At 35.6% G+C, this 19915-nt stretch overlaps 1 protein-coding gene across 7 annotated transcripts in view; it reads right to left on the bottom strand.

Annotated features, from left to right (window-relative positions):
- TRRAP (transformation/transcription domain associated protein) overlaps nucleotides 1-19915 on the bottom strand; it is a 101936-nt gene that overhangs the window by 37865 nt on the left and 44156 nt on the right. For all 7 annotated transcript variants that reach the window (XM_072877813.1, XM_072877812.1, XM_072877814.1 and 4 more), the window contains 17 exons: nucleotides 19199-19357; nucleotides 18981-19115; nucleotides 18686-18796; nucleotides 17247-17393; nucleotides 14941-15154; nucleotides 14112-14237; nucleotides 12024-12170; nucleotides 10747-10949; nucleotides 9932-10053; nucleotides 8809-9022; nucleotides 7674-7853; nucleotides 7160-7306; nucleotides 6352-6471; nucleotides 5761-6048; nucleotides 4170-4307; nucleotides 3657-3769; nucleotides 3015-3150 (listed from right to left, as the gene is read on the bottom strand). In XM_072877813.1, coding sequence (XP_072733914.1) covers nucleotides 3015-3150; nucleotides 3657-3769; nucleotides 4170-4307; nucleotides 5761-6048; nucleotides 6352-6471; nucleotides 7160-7306; nucleotides 7674-7853; nucleotides 8809-9022; nucleotides 9932-10053; nucleotides 10747-10949; nucleotides 12024-12170; nucleotides 14112-14237; nucleotides 14941-15154; nucleotides 17247-17393; nucleotides 18686-18796; nucleotides 18981-19115; nucleotides 19199-19357 — 2700 coding nt within the window. The remainder of the gene's footprint in view (nucleotides 1-3014; nucleotides 3151-3656; nucleotides 3770-4169; nucleotides 4308-5760; nucleotides 6049-6351; nucleotides 6472-7159; nucleotides 7307-7673; nucleotides 7854-8808; nucleotides 9023-9931; nucleotides 10054-10746; nucleotides 10950-12023; nucleotides 12171-14111; nucleotides 14238-14940; nucleotides 15155-17246; nucleotides 17394-18685; nucleotides 18797-18980; nucleotides 19116-19198; nucleotides 19358-19915) is intronic.

Genomic DNA, 19915 nt, shown 5'->3' on the forward strand with positions numbered 1-19915 from the left:
AACAGTTGGGAATAAGATGCCTAAGAGAGAATAAGGAGGAAGTTACCTAAATATAGCCATTGTTTTTGCACGTGGAAGAATTCCTCAAAGTTTGCTCTCAGAAAAATAGATCTACCCATGTATATTCTGTTGCACCTTTTCAGAAAATGGCAGGTCGTTTTCGGCATGTTTCCCTAGCCATTTAAACTTTATTCACACATTCACAAAAAAATGTTTATGAACACTGGGAAATTAAAAAGATCTTCCAGATTTAATTCTTTCGAAATGTTATTTTCTGTATGTACTGTGCCCCCTGCCTTCAAACTGTTCTGTAACAGCCAAAACTTTATGGAGCATTCATTCATCAAGCACATGGATAGCACAGAACACACAGTCTCACGAGTGAAACCCAGGAAAGGACAAAGGGAAGGTTAAATGTTTTACCAGTGCATGTTGTTCGGCAAAATGAATTACAAGCAGAACACAATAATGAACTCCATAATGAATCAGGAAGGTCAATAGCAGGAAAGTACAAACAACACATATTATCCATTACCAAATGAAGATGGTAACTACCTCACTTGCTATACACAAGTTCCTTAGTTTCTAACAAAAGAAGCTAAGTACTGTGCCGGTTTCCAAAACAAAATACAACAGGCAGGGCATATCTATGCTACTTCAGGTGAAGAATATGCCCAGAAAGGCTGTAGCATCTCAATTCTTAAGAGATACTAAAACTCTACTAGACAAATCAACCTGATCTACTTGGGCCCTGCTCTGAATAGAGCATTGGACCAGATGGCCTGCAGAAGTCTCTTCCAACTCAAATTATTTTATGGTTCTGTAAACTTTACATTAAACTATAAAAGTATAATCATCAATGCATTAAGCTTCTGAGGAAACCTTGGAACATCAGAAAATTCCAAACTCAAGTTTTCTGATTCCACAGAACATCAAATAAGGAACTTACAGGAAACAACTCCTACTAGCAGTGCTATCTCAAAGCCTCAGCACTCTGCCATGAACATATGTATCTAGAAGTCTGTAAAATCATTATGATATTTACTTCCAGCACAAAACTTAGCACAAATTGTAACAATTTGAGAGGAGATTAAAATAATTTTTAGCTTTATTTCTTTTTTTCCAGTAAAGACTGCAGATTTAAACAGTGTCACTTCATAAAAGCCTACTCTTTCTTATAAGTGGTCTCAGTATTTTTACTTGTATGCTTTCTAGTATAAATATTATACACAGAAAAAAATTGTTTGGGGAACGCATTTGAAAGTCAATCATCTAAAAGCTAAGCATGCCCTTGTGCTTATGCATTATGATTCTATTTACTTCATAAACCTACTTTTCCAGAATCGAAGTATTTTTCCCCCAGAAGTAACCTATTCCTTACTGTAATAATCCCGGTGACAAGTCCAATCCCCATCTCTCTTCCTGTCAATCAATTCAAATCCCATCTCCTGCACAGCCAGTCTCATTGATGCACCCTGCAACATTTAATTCAATGCCTCTCTCCTCTCTGCTAGTTTTACCAAGTCTTTTATACTTTCTCAAAGGAAATCACTTTCTTCAACTTCTTGCTTCAGTCCATTTACCCAGTTAACCCTGCCACTCCTAGTCAAATTTGTACTCCTCCAACCTCCTTCATCCTCACCTCATATTCTTCTCATTGCTTCCCAATCTCAGGCTCATTGCCTGAGGTTCATTACCTGGTCTCCTTGTCCCTCATCTCTCATAAGATCTCCATTTTCCAGTCTTGACCACACTGGCTCCAACCTCTGGTGCTCCCAAGATATTTTAAAATTATATGTAATGGATTCATTGCAAAATCAAATGAGACTTATTTTAAATGGAACTAAAGTAGACTCAAAGTGAGAATAAAGTTAGAAATCTAGCAGTTAATTTGCAGTAATAAAGTATTTGATTACTTAAAAGGAAAGCAAAAGACAACAGATATAGGAAGCAATCCCCAGACAGATAGTACAGAAAAATTTCGCTACTGCAAGAACAACAAACCTTCTATTATGCTTCTGCTAAGCATGGCTATAAAATCCAAGAAACAAGAAAATCAGCATGTGCCAAGTAAGTAATCCTAATACATTTCCCACCACATATAAACAACTTCAAATTTGTCACTATCATCATTAAAACGACAACTACTGGTATAATCTGCAGTGTACACCAGCCTCACCAACCAATCAACACTGAAACTGAGATTTCATGTGTTGCCTTTTCAGGGATTTTTTTTTAACAAGGATCCTGAAACACAGCCTTACAAATAATCCTCAGATACACTAAGGTATTTAATGTAAACCAAATCTAGCTGACAAGTCCCTGACCCTCACATTTTCATACATGCCTTAATCCCCCTTCACGTGCTGTGGAGATGAACAGAATAAATTGTGTTTGGCAGTTTTAAGTTTGGACAGTAGAAGTTGAGAATGCTTTGGCTTTGCCTTTCAGGTGCTAAAACAAACAAAAACAACAGAGGCAATGGCCTTTTGCCCTTTTACATCTGGAAGCATACTTACGTTGCCCACAGACAGGGAGACGATAATAGATGTATTTTTGTACTTTATTCCCTTTCACAAAAGGAACATTTGTTCCTGTAAAGGTGTAAAATACAAAAAACGTCCCTCCCCAATACTGCATTATTTTAAATAATACCATATGCTTGCAAGGGTCCCATTTTAAGCTTCTCCACATATCCCTGCTGGCACACACTTCTGTGGCAGGCATTTTGCTTTTTAATGACTCATTACCATGCACCATATCTTTCACCTGCCCTGGCTAAATTTCGTACATAGTACAGCTTTATAAACAGATAGAAAAAGAGAACCAAGTTTGTCTGTTGAAATTACATGCTTCAATTGCCAAAATACCCAGCAGTGTGCTGGGACATCAAAGAAAACTTCCAAAGAGCATTCACTATCTCTGTGAAATGAACTGTAATGCTGACTTTGTAGAAATGTAATCAGTAAAATGAACAAAGAAACTAAACATTAGCATAAAAAGCTCTCACTCACCTGCACCAGAGCCTCCTTCATAGCAGTCCAGTTTGAGACCCTCCATGCACATTCTAGTACTAGGTAAGGATTTATATGACCTTTTGACTGGCCATATTCTGTCAAAGGCTCCCACTGGTTCAATTCTTTTGAGCAACTAAGATAATCAAAACCATTGTCAATTTGGTTACCAAAAAAAAAAAATTTCAATAGAAGTGACTATAAATGTTATGTATCAGAATATTATCTGCATATTTGTTTGTCTACGAACAGCTTTGCAAGCACTGCAAAAGTTTTATCCAGATGGGAAGATTATTTTTTTATTAATTATTTATTACCAGTTATAATACATAAATCTATGAACAGGGAAGAGCTGTATTTTGTGTCTCCCAAAACAACCATTTTAAATAGGAAAATCAAATTTTAGTACCAATCTCTTTCCACCAATAGCAAGTTACATTTTTACAACACTTCAGGCATACCATTTCTGAGGGTTTGTTAAGGGAGTAAAAAATAGCTTTTTTTATTCCCTTAAGTTTCCCTTATATCTGAGCTAAGTCATGAGCGAAGTTTATTCTCTTAACTAATGCTTTAAACTAGCAGGGTATTTTACTTCTATTGCAGGGTAAAAATACTTGTTCCACATCAGCTTTAAAGTCTTACCGGATCCAATGGTCTTCCCAGAGCTGATACTCAGGAAAGATCGAAGGGGAAGCATTGTTCCGCTCGTGCTCTTTTTTAGCCTTTTCCATTGCTTTTTCGTAAGTTTCTTGCGCCTAAATAAAATTCAAACCATTTTACTTTTCCATCTGCTGTATACACATTAAGTCAACATTCTTTCCTTTTAAAAAAAGTTATAAGAAAACTTTCATAAATTCAGTTTAAAAAAAAAAAAAAAAAGAAAAAAGGTGAAATGTGTGTGTTAACTCATTCCTGAATATAATTATTTGGCAGCTTTACAAATGTAATGAAAAACTGATGGATGTGCTCAAAAGTCTCACCTTATCTAGGTTTTACATGGCCTTAAACTACTACTACAGACAGTAGAGAAGCTGTAGCACTTCCTATTTTAGAAGACTGAAGTTGTTTATTAATATTCAAAATATTTGCTTGCTGACCAGAATATTCATCCTGACAGTAGAACTACTCAAATAGTTTCTAATATCAAGAGCATACCTGTTCAAAAAAGCCATGTTGTTCATAGGCAATAGCTGTTGCTGTCTCTGGGAATTTACAGCGTTTCTGCCATAGTCCAGCCCACATATCCTCTTCTTGTAACAAAGAGTAGAGCTCAGCAAGGGAATCCAGTATTTCCTAGAATGTTAAGCACACATAATTCTCCACAGTCAAGCCGTCCTTATAAAGCATAGTAGATGCTTTATCATATGCATAGTATCGATGCATAGTAGAAGCAAAACCACATGTTCTACACTGAGGCAAATTGAGAAAGACATGGAAATAGAGAATTGTTTATATAAACTATTTTTAAAACTCTAGAAGGCAAGCAATTAGTAACAACCAAGTACTAAGAACAACACTGCATCACATGACAAAAAACACCCCTATGGCTTGTACATTGATTCTTGCTTGTCTTTCCTAATATATCAGATCAAGTCATAGAAAACAAAATTGTTTAACAAGCCAACAACTCGGTCTTTAACGTAAAAAGAATCTGTAATATTTAGCTTCCTCAGCTGATCACAAACATGCCAAAGGTAGATCATAATTACCCGACAAACTACTAAACATAAAAGCACCTGTTTACAGGGAACTCAATTTTGTTTAGCTAATAATCCTTTAAGGTCATATACCAACAGATTTGATTAGGGAAAGCATACTCCCTTTGAGGGAAACAGAGACAATACAGGCTTCTACTCAAGATTTAAAATTAGGGGCAGAAATGGTTTCATCTAGTTCTATGGTGCTGCAGAGAATTAGTGTCAAAAGCAGATGGAGAATAGGGAGAAAGAGAAAAATATGAAAATATCAGTGACACATGAAAGAAAAGCATGAGACGTAGGTAAGACAAAAGTAGTCAATGTTACAAGTGTCTGTATTCACAAACACAAAAGGACAGGAATTTCTTCACTGAATTAAAAAAAATTGACATTACTTTAACAAGCTTCTAAATACAAAGATTTAAAAGTGATTGTCCCTTTGTACTCAGCACTGGTGAGGCCGCACCTCAAATACTGTGTTCAGTTTTGGGCCCCTCACTACAAGAGAGACATTGAGGTGCTGGAGCGTGTCCAGAGAAGGGCAACGAAGCTGGTGAAGGGTCTGGAGCACAAGGCTGATGAGGAGCGGCTGAGGGAACTGGGGTTGTTTAGCCTGGAGAAAAGGAGGCTGAGGGGAGACCTCATCGCTCTCTACAACTACCTGAAAGGAGGTTGTAGCCAGGTGGGGGTCAGTCTCTTCTCCCAAGTAACAAGCAACAGGACAAGAGGAAACGGCCTCAAGTTGCACCAGGGAAGGTTTAGATTGGATATTAGGAAAAATTTCTTCACTGAAGGGTTGTCAAGCATTGGAACAGGCTGCCCAGGGAAGTGGTTGAGTCGCCATCCCTGGAGGTATTTAAGAGACCTGTAGATGTGGTGCTTAGGGACATGGTACAGTGGTGGACTTGGCAGTGCTAGGTTAACGGTTGGACTCAATCATCTTAAGGGTCTTTTCCAACCTAAATGATTCTATGATACTATTGTACTACACCGTCAACTGTGTTTTTCTCTTCACATTTCATAAGGTATTTCGATTAATATAACACTACCTGTTGAGGAGGAGTTATGCTTTCCTGCTCATAAAATTCTGTTGCCTGTTTATGCTTAATTTGTAGACTCAGTCCTTTTTCAAAGGCTTGATGTTCCAGCATCAGTGTAGAACGAAACCAGAGATTGTGAGTTTTACCCAAGTATTTCAGGACACAAGGTCTGATGGGAATGGGAGGAACACACTGTGACATTGCTTCCACAAAGCAATTCAGTGCACTCGGCTGGCAATCTCGCTGTACTTGATGGCTACCACTGCACAAGAAAGGGCTTATTTCACCTGCTAGAGCCTAGAAGAAAAAACATAAAGGATAGTTATCTGTTCATTCAGATTATTCAATTAGAGAATTTATATTAAAAATCTTGTTAATACAGGGGAACAATCATTTGATAAGTGTATTTCTCTTTGTAAATTGAGGGGCTTTATTTATTTCAAAAGATGTACTGATAGAGGTATACAGCATTCACTAGTCACAAAGAATGGCAAACTCCTCAAAGCAAGTGAACAAGTCATTTATCACACAAATACATTTTCCTGAAACACCAGTCATTTACAAAGAGGAATTTGTAAGTGAGGACAGAGAGATTCTCACATGTTGTTGTCTGTCAGACAAGATTTTCCAAAGTCGTGAAAAAAGTTGTATCCAAGTCTTCTCTGCTAATGGCGTAGAAATATGACATAACTGAACAAAGGCACTCAGCAATGCTCCAGTCTAGAAACAAAAAGAAAGAGATGTATACAAATAGGAAAAATACAATTAATACTATGGAAAAACAGTTCACAGTTATAGAGTTGTTTAAGCAGTAATGTAAATGCCTTTTCCAACCAACATATCAAAAATATGTTTCCTTTAGCAATACAGACTACTGTAACAAGAATTTAATACTATTTTCATGTTGATTGAGACTCCAATTCATTACTGTAACTGTGTAAAAAAAAAAAAGGGGGGGGGAAGTTGATGACTTTGGTAATAGGAATGATCAAGTTAATTGGATAGAGCTGTTACTACTGTGAGAATTATTTCAACATAGCTTTCAGCTAAAAATACCTTCTTAGAAATTATTTAAACATAAGATGCTGATACACTTTTTTGATCCTATACCCTGGTTTTGCCATCACTATTTTCTTAACTGAACAGTTAAAATACACTTACAGGTGGAGGAGGATGAAATTTAACTTTGTAGGAAGGGATACAGTAACAAATAGCGATTAAGTGAAGGCTTAAGAATTTTTTTACCCTATGCAATAAGAAGTTACATTAGATTATAAGAGATATCTACAGAAAAAAAAACATCAGCTAAAAAAATCAGAAATGTGAGATAAAAAAAGAAAAAAAAAGCATGTCAGGTCAGTTTGAAGACTTCAGTACTAAAATGATTTGTCAGGAAGCCTGTACCAACCTTCACTTCTCGAAGAGAGTCAAGAAATTTGTCATGCCGGTTGGTCAACATGTGCAGCTGATTGCCAATGTCCTTCTCAGAAAGTTCCTTAGTTTTAGGTGTACTGGTCTGATCTCCCGGAGCCAATTCAATATCTATTTCAACATCCTATACAGAAGTAAACAACGCAAAGCATGCAGATATTTTCTAAGTACTTTTGGTTTTTTCCCCAAACAAATACAAAATACCCTTCCAATCAACTTATCTCAGTTCTCACTATTTATTTCTGCAAGTTCTTGAGGTTCAGATATGGAATTGCTATAGTGCTACAGTAAAGAGAATGCTAAATGAATGAATGCAAGTTCTGAGAAACCCATGCACGCTTAAACTACAATGTATTAAACACAAGATATATTGACCAATCTGTGCACATCATCTTCAAGACATATTCTCGAAACTTATTTGAATAAGAAACTAGGAAGAGCTATATTCCATCAAAAAGATCTCTTTTTCTACGGTATTTTCTGTAAGTTACCTCTTCTTTGGATTCACTGTTTTCCCTTTCACGAGGTTCTTGTTTGACGTGGGTTACCATAGCAAATGCCGCTCTGTCATGACTGTCAGCAAGGTTGATAACATTGGTGATAGAGGGCAGCATAGCACCCTGACAGCTTGTCCCAATTGTAGTATTTCTCTCACACACTGCCAACAGGAGCTAAGACATTAAAAAGCAAGGACAGTTTTTAAATATACATTTACTGTAGTATTTCAAGGAAAACATCACTATGGATTAATACTTATCAACAAGATAAAAATTGCAATAATATGTTCAAGGCCTATTTATCACCTTTATCTAATAAATACACTAATACATTTTCATCTTAATCTCATACCATTTTGTCACTATTTTGAAGTTCAAGACTATACTTTCAAGATTGTTTTTCAAGCCTCTCCTGAAAATGCTGAAGAAATAGGAATCTTCTATGCCTAAATTCTGTATTTTGTACTTTTAAACACATATATTTAGTGCCCTCAATCAGCTAATGTGTACAAGACTCTGCCCGTTACAGTGAAAGTCCTCCCAAAAAGGAAGGAAAAAAAACCCGACAATGCTGTTTCTTATTTCTCTGGAAGGAGTTCTAATGTTTTTAAGAGTACCAAGTTATCCTCACAGTCACTTTAAACTCATGTTTTAATATGTAAATTGATTTTTAAAAAAAAGTTTGGTCCCATCTTGTTTTAAATAAACCAACCAAAAATGCAATTTAATTGCAATGCAATCCCACCTAACAGTTGTCATACCACCAGAGCAGACACTCTAGCCTTAACAGTTTTCTTGAAATCATCTACTATAACAATTCTTTTATAAGACATGGATTTTCTTAAGAAGTATTAATCTGGTCATTAAGCTTTTCGCAGAGAAAACAGATTTTAAAGGTTGATATTAAAGCCACTTTCCAAGCATCAGCATCTCATGGTTTAGACACTGTATTTATTTTTAAGCACCACTGGAAGTATCTGAGGTAGCAGACTTGGTATTTGGCTTTGATACAGAAAATACATACTACAAGACACATTGCATAATGCTTTTACACACAGCCACGAAAAATGGAGAATAAAACATATTTCTCAAATTATAATTGTATTCCTGATAAAAATAATTTCCCTACCTCAATGCACTGTTTTATCCAAAAGTGGTTTCCCATTGCTTCCCAGTTTTGAGAACAGGTCACATAAAGTAGGCGCTCATACACACGACGTTTCATAGAATTGTCAAAGACCTCAAAAAATTTGGCTCGTATGAGTGGCTGGGCACAACGCAAACCCGAAAGAAATGCTGGCTCAAGTTTAGCAGTAAGTTCGCTACCAGAAAGATTCTCGTCCCTAAAATGAATAAAGATGAAATGACAGAGACATTAGAAAGAAAAGCCTTCTAGGTTTTATATGCAAAACACTAAAAATCAAAAGAGGTGACATTCTGTAGAAGCCCACATGGTGTGGCATGCAGCCAGGTGCAGCATTTTGAGAGAAACAGCAAAGAAAACATTCCTGCGTGTTAGAAAACTGCCCCAGAACTATCGTAAAAACTCTTTCAGGATAAAATCTTATCATAATTGTGAAACAATTTCAGCCACATCGGTATCTTGTTTGAAATGCCAAATGATATTAATTGATAAAAACTTCTGACCACCATGTCCACACCAGGGCAGTTACCCAGAAAATGGAACAGCAACAAACAGTAACTCAAAATAATGTGAATCATCAGCACAAAATTAAATACCTAGCATTTTTTGATAAGGTAACTACTTTAATTATTTCATCGTGTTACAAAACCTGCCAGTTTAGCTAGCAAAGTAACTCTCCTGAAAGTATAATTTACAATAAATTTCCAAGGGGAATTAAAAAAAAAAAATCCTCTATTATACCCTACGGATGTGAAAAGACAGACAGATTTCAGCTGCCACCACAGTGTTTAGAATAAAACCAGCTACGAGGATGCCCTGGTATCTTGGGAAAAGTAGAGGTTGGGGCAGTGGAGATATTTCAGTGGATCCAAAATGAAAATCCTTTCTAAGGAACTTCTGTTTTCAAATTGTCTTCCATAAATACGTATTGCGGTCTCGGTGAAATTAATTGATTTTGCACTTCAGGAGGGGTGGGGTGGGGGGGGCAGTGGTGTGTAGAAATCACTTAATTCAGACCTAAAAAGACTGATGGCATGTTATAAAGGTCATATATGGTACAAATTATGAACCAATAAGGCTGCAATAAATGATTAATTGCTATAATTACCTATAGACGTAGTTAACAAGGTCTAAGAACTGGGCATTTAATTCAAGGTCTTCTGGAAAACGCTTTTCAATGTAAGTCATCATTTTCACTAGTAAAATGGACTTCTCCCGGAGAGTAGGTGTCTGTGTTAAAAGAAGACATGATTAATTTTGTTAATTCATCTTAAAACATGCAGAGAACCGGCACATTCAAAGTACCCCTCAGCCATCCTTTATATCAGTCTTTCACTTCTAAAGTACTGAAAAATAGCTTGGTAGAAGGTCATAGTTCTTAAAAAGAAAAATAACAAGCATTTATCCTTCTAATACATGCTACAGAATTTTAAAATCATTACTAAAAACAGGTTTAAGTTGTTCAATGATTACCAAAATCTAACGTATATTTTAAAAAGTGTAGGTCCTTTTATACAGCACTAGACTGTCAAGTACACAACTCTAACAGAAAATAGGCAAATTGAGCAGGCCACAGCATGTTACAGGAATAACACGATTTAAACCAGCATTAGTCACCCTCCTCCTGAAGAATCTCTCTATCCAAGTTCATGTGAAACATATTTTAAAACTTTTACTTTAAAACAAGTTCTTAGCAAAACAGTATTTGAGATCAAACACCTAATATAAGCCTATAAAATGCTAAGCATCTTTAACTCCAGCTACTTTCACAGGGGATACAAAATATTCCAAACCTCATCAAGGGCATCTAAACATATATAACAGATCCTTACAAACCTCACTGTCAAAAACTGATTAATTATAACAGTGGCTTATAGTTATTTAGTATTTGAGAGCAATAATGATTTTATCTTCTCAATTTACCTGATTAGCTGCCATTGGTGAATTGTTTTTCACCCACTCTTCCACTATTTTTACCACTGCACGAAGAATTTTGGCATCAGAAGATTTTTCAATGAGAGATGTTAGAATAGCTTGTATAAAATTTTTCCTCATTTCCATGCTCATCACAGCCAGGCGAGTTTTCACAAGATCCAGGCTTAGCATTACCAGTTCAGTTGTACCTGCTATGGATGCAAAAAAAGGATTAGAATTGTGTATACACCTCTAAAATGCCTAGTAAAGAAATTTTCAGGATAAGCTACTGTAATTTTACAAATAGCAACAACAATATCTGTTACCTAGAAATAATGTTTTCAGAATTACTACTTTTCATTCCTAAACAACTGAGACAGACTCCTTCCAAAAACAACTAAATCTATTCAAAATCCTAAAGGCGAGCCTGTGTGGTTTCATTTCAGTAAATCTTTGGTGAAAGGTATTATGGAATGCCAGTACTGAAAAACTGCAATTAAACTTGTGAAATACATACTATGTGATGCAGCACACCTACTCTGTTCTCTTAATTTCCTGACTTGCTTATCTGTCAAGTTTAATAATTTTCCAATTGTTTCTCAGTGTTAATAAAATTTGCAAGGTTCTCATTTACCTAATTAAAATATGGGCTGGGAATCTAACAGCAGCAATTCTTTCAAAGTATTTTCTTCAGTAGCTTACTCATTAATAAATTACAGTGCTCTTTACTACACTGAATTTTCTTCTACAAGAACTTCTGATTTTTTTCAATGACTCATGACCTAATTAATTTGATGATAGACAGAATTGTACAGATTGAAATAGATGCTATTTTAAGATAAAAACAAAAGCATCAGTTTTTGTTAAAGTTAACTTCACAAACAGTTGTTCCAATACTATAAAATAGGAAGGAGTAAAAAAAAAAAACAAACATGAAAGCACAGAACAATTCAAAAAATTCAGCCTCTCTCCCCTCAACACTATAAACTCTTGAAGAATTTCAGTATTTCTGTATATGCTGTAACTCAACAAATATTCACCAACCATTCACTGAAATGTTTGGGTTAATACTGAAATTCATATATTAAGCAGGTAACAGGAACTCAGAGTGCATTTTTATCCTTCAATACTTCAATAATGTTTCTCACTAATGGTGAAGCATCTTTCAACATGTAATAATGCACACAAAACTCTACAAAATCATTTGAATCCCTTTAGGATGAAGAAATTTTAATACTTTACAATACTTCTAATCATTAACATCCTTAGACTATATCACGTAATACCTGTATTTGCTTCTGCTGTTCCTGCTGTAGCCTGGGGGTTTAAGTGTTCCCTGACCATCTTCTGCAGAGATCGCATAAAAACTGAAATCAATCTGTCAATATAGCTGGGATTGTTACTGCATGCAGACTTCAGAATCATTAAAGTACCTGTAGATAAAAACAATACTTAAGGAAGTAAAACAACTATTAAGCATGACCTGAGTAAGATACAGGTTTTCAGTGTGGAAGTTCTTGTTCTATGAAAGAACGAAGAACACAGGAAAACATTCTAGCTGTATTTTGTCCTGCCATGAAAGAAGCATGAGACTACCCAAGTTACAAACACTAGAAATCTGGATAGATTTGAAGAAAAATTTCCATGTCAACTTTAGTCTTTAGTCGAAGACTAAAGTTCTGTATGTAAGTGTGTGATGGAGGGCAAGGGGGAAGAAAGGGAGGGCAGAAAGAGAGGGATTGAGAGCGGATACTTCTCCAAGTCCTTAAAAAAAAACCAAACAAACAAAAACAAAACAAAAACCAAACACATAAATATAGTTAACCAAGCAAAATGAAACTACTCCTAATGTTGCACATTTGTTTTAGTAGCAAAAAGTAGCAAAAATTCTACATGAATAGGCCTGGGTTTAGTAATTAAAAATAAAAATAATGTTGGTTTTATAATCTAGAACCTTTATAAAGATTCATAAATCAGTTACTGTAGATCAAAAAAAATTAACACTATTAAAACAGGTAATTTTGGCACAGTTTACGAACGCACGATGCCTACAAGATCACAGTCCCTTCAAATTACACAGTCGTTAACAATGCCTATCCTAATATAAACTTATCCATATACATGCAAACCACTCAGTTTTAGCAATATCTATGCTTTAAAATACTTAACTCTTTAAAAAAAGTACATATATCCTGTCAAACTATACCCTCTAAAAAACCTACAGCTATCCCTTTCCTTACTGCAACTTCATAATTCATGAAAAGCCTACAACAATATTTATAGAAGTTTGCTTTGTTCGTTGAATGGCTGCTTCAGAAGTTTTTATTTCTTTTCTGGCTCAGATGTGTACAAAATTTGGCACACAAAGTTCAGCTTCTTAAACACAGAATTAATAAGATACGCACCACCTGACAGTTAGATTGTAGTGCTGCTTTTAAGTGAGCTCTGGACACAGTGTAAGAAACATCTTTCTTGGTTAGTTTGTTGTAAAGCACATCCTGACATCTGACAAATAGGCAATTCCCAAAGCAAAATTACAACTATCCACAGAGATCACAGGGTAGAATAGTGAAGGACATTTGCCATTTAAATCTGCAAGTTTTCCAAAATTGTGCAATTTCAGGTCTGTATTACCAACACAACCAGTTCTGGGTCAAAATGTATCATTTCAATATATCTTTGTAATTGTAATGCGTAGCTGAGCTCTCTACCAGTTAAGTGAGTACAAAGAACAAGAAGAGAAGAACATTTCAGCTCTTCAGAATGGTATACGCTAAAGATTCAGATTTGCTCACTCACCAAAAAATAGTATTTTTGTAATTTCTTACTTACTGAGAATTCAAGATCTATAAATACATAAATCTTCCTGCACTATTTAAATCAGCTGATAAATGAGGCTTTAAAAACAACTGAAAAAGAAAGTATAAGGCAATAACATGTAAGAATGTTTACACAGATTCCTTGAAATATTCTATTGTATCTCAGAGTAGCACCCGCAGGATTTTGGTTTTTCTATGTAACAAGTTTCCAGTAACTTTTACTTTATATTTTGGTTAATCTGAATGTTGCATCTTTTTCCTATGCACTTTGAATACAGAAGGCTTCCACCTAGCACAGCTGCAGCTCCCCACTTCCAATAATTGCTCCCAAGTCAGCTACCAGGAGAAGACAGAATGCAATGAACCCCCCAGTCCCTTTCTTCACAGATGACAGACATCCCAGGCTCATCTCTCAAGTTAGCTCCAAATGCTTCCCACAGCTTCTTCTGTGTGATATCAGATTTCAATTTCCTTACGGAAAATAAAGCTTGTGACAAAGATCATACCCATTAACGGGCACTCTACATATGTCTACTAGGGATGGGGGAAACTTACCAAAGAGCTGAGAAGGGTTAGCATTAGTGGCCTTTTCATAATTAGTAAGTCCTTCATAAATAACCTTTCCAACTGCAGCATAAAGGCACTCCAGCTCTTCATACTTTGAAGCTACACTTGAGGTACCTGCAGAGTGTAGAGAATCATGTTTACTTTTGGTAACACTAGCCACAGAACAGGCAAGGAACAGTTACACTGTGAATATACAGTCATCTATACCATCATTGGAACTGATGAACCATTATCTTGCTAATAAACCAAGGTAACACAAGCAGATCCCTCGTTTATATAAACCTCTTTATTATATAACCAATATGTCTTCTATAATAGTGTACCACTACTTCTAAAGAACTCATTTTGATGACAAGTCTTAGATCACTGATTTTTTTTTTCCAGAAAATATTATCTGAATTAGTTTATATTAAGACACGGCATATTACCTATTGTCTTTCTTTTTTACACTCTATCTCCCTTCCTTGTTTTAGCAAAACAGCAAAGCTTAACAACTAAAAAATTGCACTTCTGAAATTATAATTATAATTGAAAAAATACATTAAATTTATAGCATGCATTTCTTGAACCAAAGTTATGACAGCCACAGGTTATTAACTTTTTATGTCAATGGATAATGATGTATTCCACATGATTACTTATTTCAGCTTTTCTTTTTTTTTAAACAGAGGTTGAAAGTGCAAGCTAAAATGGGCCATTAAATGCAGGAATCATAAAACAGAGTATCAGCACGTTCCAAAGAGTATCTTCACCCTGCCTTTAATCACTTAAGTTATGCAGCAATGAAGGATAAAAGGAAGAAGAAAATATCACATACTTGGTTCTGTAGGGAAAATACCCATCAAGCGAGAAAGCAAACTGTGGACTGCTCTCAAAACCTTGGTGTTTCCACAAGTCATACAAGCTGCTACGCCTCGTTGCAGGGGTTTGAAGCTGCTAAGGATAGCAGGGGGCTGCAGTACAGTTAACAGGAAACTTAAGACCTCTAAGCCAGTGCAAATGTTGGCAAAGTTGGCCTGATTGGGTTGTTCCTAAAGAGAACACATACAAAAATGCAGTGGGTGGGAGAAATCACACAAGTATTACACAGATTAGTCAAATCTGTTGAAAACCTGTAACAAAGTTGAGGTTTGCACACTAGCGATGTTTCACATCAAACTTTTGGGTAAGTCATGCAATATAAAACTGTAAAATACAAGGCACTATAAAATCTTTAACCATAAAAATGTTGCTTAAGTATTTACAGTATGTTCCTTCTGATGTTTTTTGTGGTCCTCAGTTTTGAAAGTTGCCCGCAACCTTGCTGGTTACAAATGCATTCGACAGAGGATAATGTTTTATCTTTTTGTCAACATCTGTCAGAGACAGGCCTTCAGTGAAGAGCTAAAACAGCATATTCTATGATACGTTACAGCTTAAAGGTTAGAAAAGGGGATATTTGGAACTAAAGAAAAAAAAAAAGAACATAAAATATTCCTAGACATATCTTTGTAAACCTACAAAATTATCATTAAGATAGCAATTAGTCTGTTTGCTGCAGAAGCTTTATTTTCTTTTTTCTGAACCTCCTGAATAACTGATGCCACACAGGACAAAATTAAGATACAAAATTCCTGTTCCAGAGGGCTTATATCCTTGTATTAAGTAAACATCAATCACGTCCACCTTCCTCAGGTCTGAGGGGTGGTATAGTGCATTTGTTTTGAGGTGGGGGAAGGAGAAGTGGAGCAGGCTAGGTTTTGATTTTGGCTCGCTCATAGATACAGTGCACTTTATCATCTTTCATGAATCTGGGGAAGGTGGACAAACTGAAAGATTTGTCTGAAAGGCAGAGGAAAAAAAAGATAGTGGTTCACGTTCTGGAAGCATATGAACTCTCCGAATTGCACTCTCTAAAGTTATTTTTACACTCCACCATCTTCCCCTCTGTTCCAGAAAGGGAGGGCAACGATGGTCTGTACATAACATGCAGCTGCTCTTCAGCAGCCAGCACGTAGATACTCACAACTTTCTCTGTCTTCAGTACAGAGGAATCACTTAAAAGTCGTGATTTTCCTGAAGGCATACTGCTGTTATTGCACAGCCTCTTTCAATTGGCACTTAAATAGCTTTGCAGTTGTGTAAGTGAGGAAGATGAGTAGGAGGTAATCCTTGTGCAGCAATGGTCGGAATTGACTGCAGTTCTTCCTGTTGTAGGCTATCAAATGCCATCAACAGGAAAAAAATTATGAATTTTAATGGCAATTTTCACTCAGGTTGCACACTACTTGGGAAAAGATGAATAAAGTAACAAATATTAGATCCCCGGAGCACTATCAACACTTGTAAACCCAAAACAAATGGAGCTATATAAAACACTGTTCCAATAGAAGGAGAGAAGGAGGAAAGCAGATACTTGCCCTTTCAAGGACTATCTCCATAAAGAAAACAGCATTATGAAAGTATAGCACATTCAGACCAACATTGGGAAAAAATGGGCCACAGTGAATTTTCATGTAATCTTAGACATTTTAAAGTTTCCAAAAGTAGGATATATTACTCCTTTATTCAGACAGAAGAGTGACATCAAGAGAGCTCCTAAAAATTTAACATAGCAAGAGTTGCTAGTCTATTAAATAGTATGATACAAACACAATAGGTATAGAAAAAATTATTATATGGCAAAAAGCATACAAATAGCATACAGATGATAAACAAAATATGTAGTATCACCAAATACAGGAAGCTAGCCTTTCGGCTAGCTGAAAGGCTGAACTCCATATTACCATAACATAGTCAGAAAACTAGGAACCAATAAAATAAATTTGTAAAACTTCCCACTAACAAAAAAAAAAAAACCACCCCACACAACCAGTAGGCCATCCAAACAAGCAAACTACAATCTATTTTAAAATCAAAGTAATACAGGAAGTTACTCCACCTGCTCCTAAGTCTATTTTAATATTTTTAAGAATTGCAGCTATATGAGTTATAACCACTGATGCCATTCACATACTTAACAATTTATGTATTTCACTACAAAGAAAAAATATTAAGACTGTAAAAATCAGTATCCAGATATCATTAGTATTCAAATATGTGCTAGTGAAACGTAAAGACCTACAGGACTAGAATGTTACCTACCACAGTCATTAGCAGCTTATCAAACCACTGCAACTTCAGTTCTGATTTTGGCCACATGTCTGGTCGTAAAGCTGTTTTCAGAAGGTTGACACAGCGGCGAGACAGCAATTCCCCAGGAGATCCAGCAGTGTTTGAGTTGTCATTTACCTAGCAATTAATCAGAGTTAACAAAATGACACCCTTTTGTAACCAACTCATTAATTTGCATATAATTTCTTATTTCTGAAATGGATGAGTTTAAGTAGTTTTTATCAGTATAGTCACAGAGTATTTAACTGCATAAAAAGCTGACAACTAATAGTAAACATCAGAACTGGTGTCTAAACTGGTAGCTAATTACCCCAAATCACCCATCAAAGGTATATTAAAAAAAAGTTTAATCCCATACAGTATTACTGCAACTCTGATCATGCTCAAAATGGTTAATCTTTTCTGTTTGCAAGGTATCCATAAACGTTACTTTACTCTACTCGAATTCAGCTCTTTACTCAATTCATCCTTATACTTCAAGAGCATGTCTATTCTGTGCAATGGACTGTGGAGTATAAAATCCCACGTTACTTTCCAGCCAAGCCTGCTGCAGAAGCAGAAGCCATAAAATTTGTCATCTTTGATGACACCCAGCTAATTTTCCCCATTCTAAAAAAGTTAATTCTTAACAAAATTTGGTGAAAAGCTTTAGTTCTACACGCGGCATGAAAAAAAGTAATTCCATGTATTTGATCTTGAAAATACAATTACAATTGTTATCCTTAGATATGTAATTGACATAGTCTTTCCCTATTAAATTATCTAAATATTCTTCAGGTTTTGGGTAAAAATATTCTTGCTATTACATCTAGGCAATAGAACAAGTATACTTTGCAGCATCAGGCAAATATATAAATGAATTAAGAAAGAACACTTATGGAAACTTTTTGAAGTCTTTGGCTGGCTCCAGCCAAATTCTACTAGTCACGTTTATTTCAATCATGTCACTCCTGATACAGTACTTGCTTGAAAAGAGAAAGTAAAAAACAAACAAAATGCTAGAAGTGATCAACAGCACAGTGAAATGGAGAATCTTTCAATTCCAAAATCTGGATTGCAACCATTCACGTTTAAAGTTTTAATTTCAAAGTGCATGTCCCCTGCATCAAGCTATAAATGTACACTGCCAACAATAAGAAGCTAAAGCATACCTCTCATGTATAATATGCATCATTTGTGAAATGAAAAACATGCAGAAACTGGTTATCAAATTCAATTTCTTTCCTCCTTAAAATAAAAACATTTTACTTTTTGTACAATTTCACATTAAAGTTTCTAACCTTTCAGCAAAAGAAAGTATACAAACACTAGAATAATCCAAGCATAAAAGGACTCTTATGAAAAGAGGGATTTATGGTTTTGGCTACGAATGCTGCATTGGTATTTGCATATCAGAATAAACATACTACCTGGCAAGCAATTCTAATCAAGAAATTCACGACTGTATCTGTATGCTGCTTGTCAATTGGCTTGGAAAGAAGTGCATCAGCTCCTGGCAAGGACTGGCTACGTCCAAATACCTGCATGTATACAAAAACCATAAGCAACACTGAAGAAGGATAACAACAAGCAGAACAGATTTAAAATATTTTCTGAAGTATAACCTTCAATTCAGGGAGTTTCAAGTTACGTGGAAAAAACAAAGTAAACTAAACTGCATGTTATAATTTCAGAGTCTCTGAACAAAATCTGAATTTTTCTTACGGCACTTATTGCTCCTGTAGCTGTCCTGAATCGTTTTACTTCTTGGCCAGAATCAACAGACAATCCTCTTTTAACAGCCGATGAGGTAGAACTTGCTCCTTCTCCACTTGCACTTGAATCCATATCTGAATCTGGCTAAAATAGCAGCAATGTGCATGTTAAAAAAGCATTTTACTGTATAACAGTTCAATCTTTACCAGTTTATTCAGACTTCCTACCTGCTGGTCTTTAATTCTTTGCAATTCCCATTTAATAACTACTTCAGCAAGATCCACAGCTAATTTTCTTTGTTCTATCGTAACACTGGGAGTGAAGCCCAGTCTCTGCATGGCACTAACCATATGCTGAACCAAGTGATGTCTCACTGGATAATAAACCTGAAAAGATGATTTCACAGTCATGTTAGCCACTAACCAATAAAATCCTACACAAAAACTACAGAGTTAAAATAAAGCAAAACGGTAAAATAGTCTTTAATCCCAAAGTTTGCTAAATCTGTACCATGTTCAAATTTTGCAATCCAGAAAAGTAACTGGTGCTTTGAAAATAAAATTTTGGCTACAATTTTCAGTAGCAACTACTGATTTCATGTATCCAAATGAAGATGTTCTTTTGAAAAGACAGGATTTTTCCTCAAGGACCAATAATTCAAAATTTTTGCCAATCCTTTTAGAGAGCTACAACTCATATTTGAACACACTCAGATATTTTTTCAAAAAGCATTGAGGCATCGATTCCTGAAAAGTGACTTAAACGCATATTAGCTAGCTGTCACTTTGGATCATATTTTAATACCATTTTCAAAAATGCTCCTATATCGACATTCTGCAGCATTCCCCCATTTGTTTAATGTTTCCCAACATACGTTAGCTGCAGATAAAAGTTACCTAGTTAACCCCACAGAATAAAGTCAAACAAACAAGGATTACTGGAGG

This window comes from Ciconia boyciana, chromosome 13 (assembly GCF_034638445.1).
Source record: "Ciconia boyciana chromosome 13, ASM3463844v1, whole genome shotgun sequence".
Lineage (NCBI taxonomy): Eukaryota > Metazoa > Chordata > Aves > Ciconiiformes > Ciconiidae > Ciconia > Ciconia boyciana.